Source organism: Montipora capricornis, chromosome 12 (genome assembly GCF_036669925.1).
Source record: "Montipora capricornis isolate CH-2021 chromosome 12, ASM3666992v2, whole genome shotgun sequence".
Taxonomy (NCBI): domain Eukaryota; kingdom Metazoa; phylum Cnidaria; class Anthozoa; order Scleractinia; family Acroporidae; genus Montipora; species Montipora capricornis.
In genome coordinates this window covers 36,067,438-36,069,937 of record NC_090894.1, presented here as the reverse complement: position 1 = coordinate 36,069,937, position 2,500 = coordinate 36,067,438, and the positions used below count along the sequence as shown (strand labels likewise).

Below are 2,500 nucleotides of genomic sequence, written 5' to 3'. Positions count from 1 at the left end.
TCGTACAAACTTTCATTTGGGCACGCAAAAGTTTCGCTTGAACTTTTGTTTGGACCAGCGAAATTTCCCATCAACTTTCGTTTGGTTGAGCGAAATTTCGCATGACGTTTTGTTTGGACATGTGAAATTTTGATCAAACTTTGGCTAAGGAGAGCAAAATTTCACACAAACGTTTAAAAGAACTCCTGTTTGGGGAAGAAGGAGGGTAGTTTCTAAAGAAACTGTGGTGCTGCGTCAGTGGGGAAGTAGTACACAAAAATTTGGTTTAATCAATGGAGTTGATAATATAAATTGAACACCATACAGGGATTCTAAAAGCTGACGTTTTGAGCGTTAGCCCTTCGTCATAGCGAATCAAGGAATTATGAATTGTGTGTAGTTTTTATAGTAGAGTAGGAGCTAGGCTTTTGGTGGTAACATGGCAACGTGAAAAACAGGAATACATTAGTTAAATGAAAAGCGTTTGTTAATACCATAGGCTTTAAGGGTGCCAATTTGGAAGATGAAATTTTGTTCCAGATTTTTGCGGCTTTGCGTTGTACCTAGATGTAGGGAAAGGCCACAGATAGCCATGTGTTGTTTGGAGTGGTTAGGGAGATTAAAATGACGAGAAACTGGCTTAGATGCATCTTTGTCATTCTTCTCAACATCGCGAAGGTGTTCAACAACCAGTCCCTGGTCAGCGGTCAACTTAAAAAAAAAAGCTGACCTCGATAAGGTCCAACTTGAGCCCGCTATATGGTCATGTGATACTGGTCACCGGATACCATGTTTTGACAGGTGTCAATTGACCATAACATTGATGTCCAATATCTAAGATGTATGCTGTAAACTAGTTACAGTGTCAAATGGAGTATTGCCTCCTGGATGAGCTCCAAACTCGAGCCTGTTATATGCTGGTCACATTGGCATACATGAAGGGGCGGACGTACGGACGTATGGGCATTCATGACGTCATGGCTATAAAACCAAATTTTCTCACATCGATGGGTTACCATATTTTCTTAACTTAACTCAACTTAACTTAACTTATCGAAATATTATTTTGGCTTTTAAATGTATGAATTGTCGTGCCCCTGAATACCTGAGCACTATTTTCACCAAACGTTCTGATGTATTATACAACCAGGAGTTCCCAATTTTTAAATATCCCTCTTTTTAAAACTGCCTCTGGACAGAGAACTTTTTATTACCGAACTGTTAGCATATGGAATTCCTTGGAATCTAATTTGAAACTTTGTAGCAACGAAATAATCTTTAAGAAGCGTTTAAGGAACAAACTGCTAAGGGATTTTTTAGGAAGTGATTGATATCGTGATAAGTAGTTATGTAATTGATAGTGATGATTGGTTATTTTAATCTTGTAAATAATTTAAATAATTATGTAAATTATTATTTTATAATTATTATTGTTCCTGAAAAGCCCCTTTGGGGAGGTTCAATAAAGTATGTATGTATGTAGGGTGCTCCGCACGTGCGCACCTTCCGCTATCAACTATCTTTATAAATCTCACTAAACTGGAACATCACTGTACCTTGCCTCTATGGACTGCAGTACATATGACATCACATCTCATAATGGAATGTCTTATGCTTGCAACCTTGACATGAGCCAACACCTCCTCTTCACAAAACACTTTTAGAGTAAAGAAGATACAACTGTTAAGCAGTGAATAACATGGCCTGCCATCTCAAAAATAGCAATGACAAAGAATACATGAAAACATATAACATAACTAACGTAGCACTTAATTCAGAAGATGTTGAAAATAACAACTATAAAGCACCTACTGAAAAGGGGATCAAATTGTGAGGTCATCCCTGTATGGAACAACATCTGCAAATAATAATCTTTTAATGAAGAAATATCCCACAGCATGGTCAAGGGGCATGTATTCCATACACATACAAGGACATTGAAAGGTCTACCAAGGACTACATGTATTAAAATAACAGTTTACTTTTTACCTTCTTACACCTTCTTACCCTCATCAACTATTGCGACAAACAATCAACCCAAATATACTATACAATTATAAACACTCACATGGAGTTGGGTATTTAAATGATTGAGACAAAATCATACACCCATGTCCTGGTAATTTAGTGCCATGAACAGCAGATATTAAGCTGCAAAAGAAAAGGACAATATATCATGATTGGACTGTTGGTGTAAATTTCTCCTTTTTTGCTCTACAGCTTCATCTTTTAGAATACAAAACTGGGATCTTGCATTGCATCAAAAGGTATTTTGCAGGGCGCACCCCAGTTAAGTGGCCTCTTTTAATAATAAGCTCAAAATAATTATTCTTCAAATGGTTTCAAATCACATATCCTCAAAGGGCATTTGCATGGACATAAAGACCCACGGAAGATGTTAAGACTGAAGATCATTATAGTTCAGGCTTTGCTTTCATTAATGGTTAATAAGTAACGTTCATAGCAATGATGATCTCCAATCAGATATCATAAATATATGTATAAAATAATTAGAATAATA

General features: G+C 36.5%; 2 protein-coding genes across 2 annotated transcripts in view; one reads left to right on the top strand and one right to left on the bottom strand.

The window, feature by feature from the left end:
* Positions 1-1,441, top strand: part of LOC138026391 (52 kDa repressor of the inhibitor of the protein kinase-like) — a 5,098-nt gene extending 3,657 nt beyond the window's left edge. Inside the window, exon 1 of the mRNA XM_068873733.1 lies at positions 1-1,441. This exon is cut by the window's left edge and continues 3,657 nt beyond it. The gene's annotated coding sequence lies outside the window, so the exon portion shown is untranslated.
* Positions 1-2,500, bottom strand: part of LOC138026579 (hydroxyacyl-thioester dehydratase type 2, mitochondrial-like) — a 16,615-nt gene that overhangs the window by 5,571 nt on the left and 8,544 nt on the right. Inside the window, exons 2-3 of the mRNA XM_068873974.1 lie at positions 2,048-2,130; positions 1,536-1,636 (exon numbers count right to left, since the gene is read on the bottom strand). Of these exons, the coding sequence (XP_068730075.1) occupies positions 1,536-1,636; positions 2,048-2,130 (184 nt within the window). The remainder of the gene's footprint in view (positions 1-1,535; positions 1,637-2,047; positions 2,131-2,500) is intronic.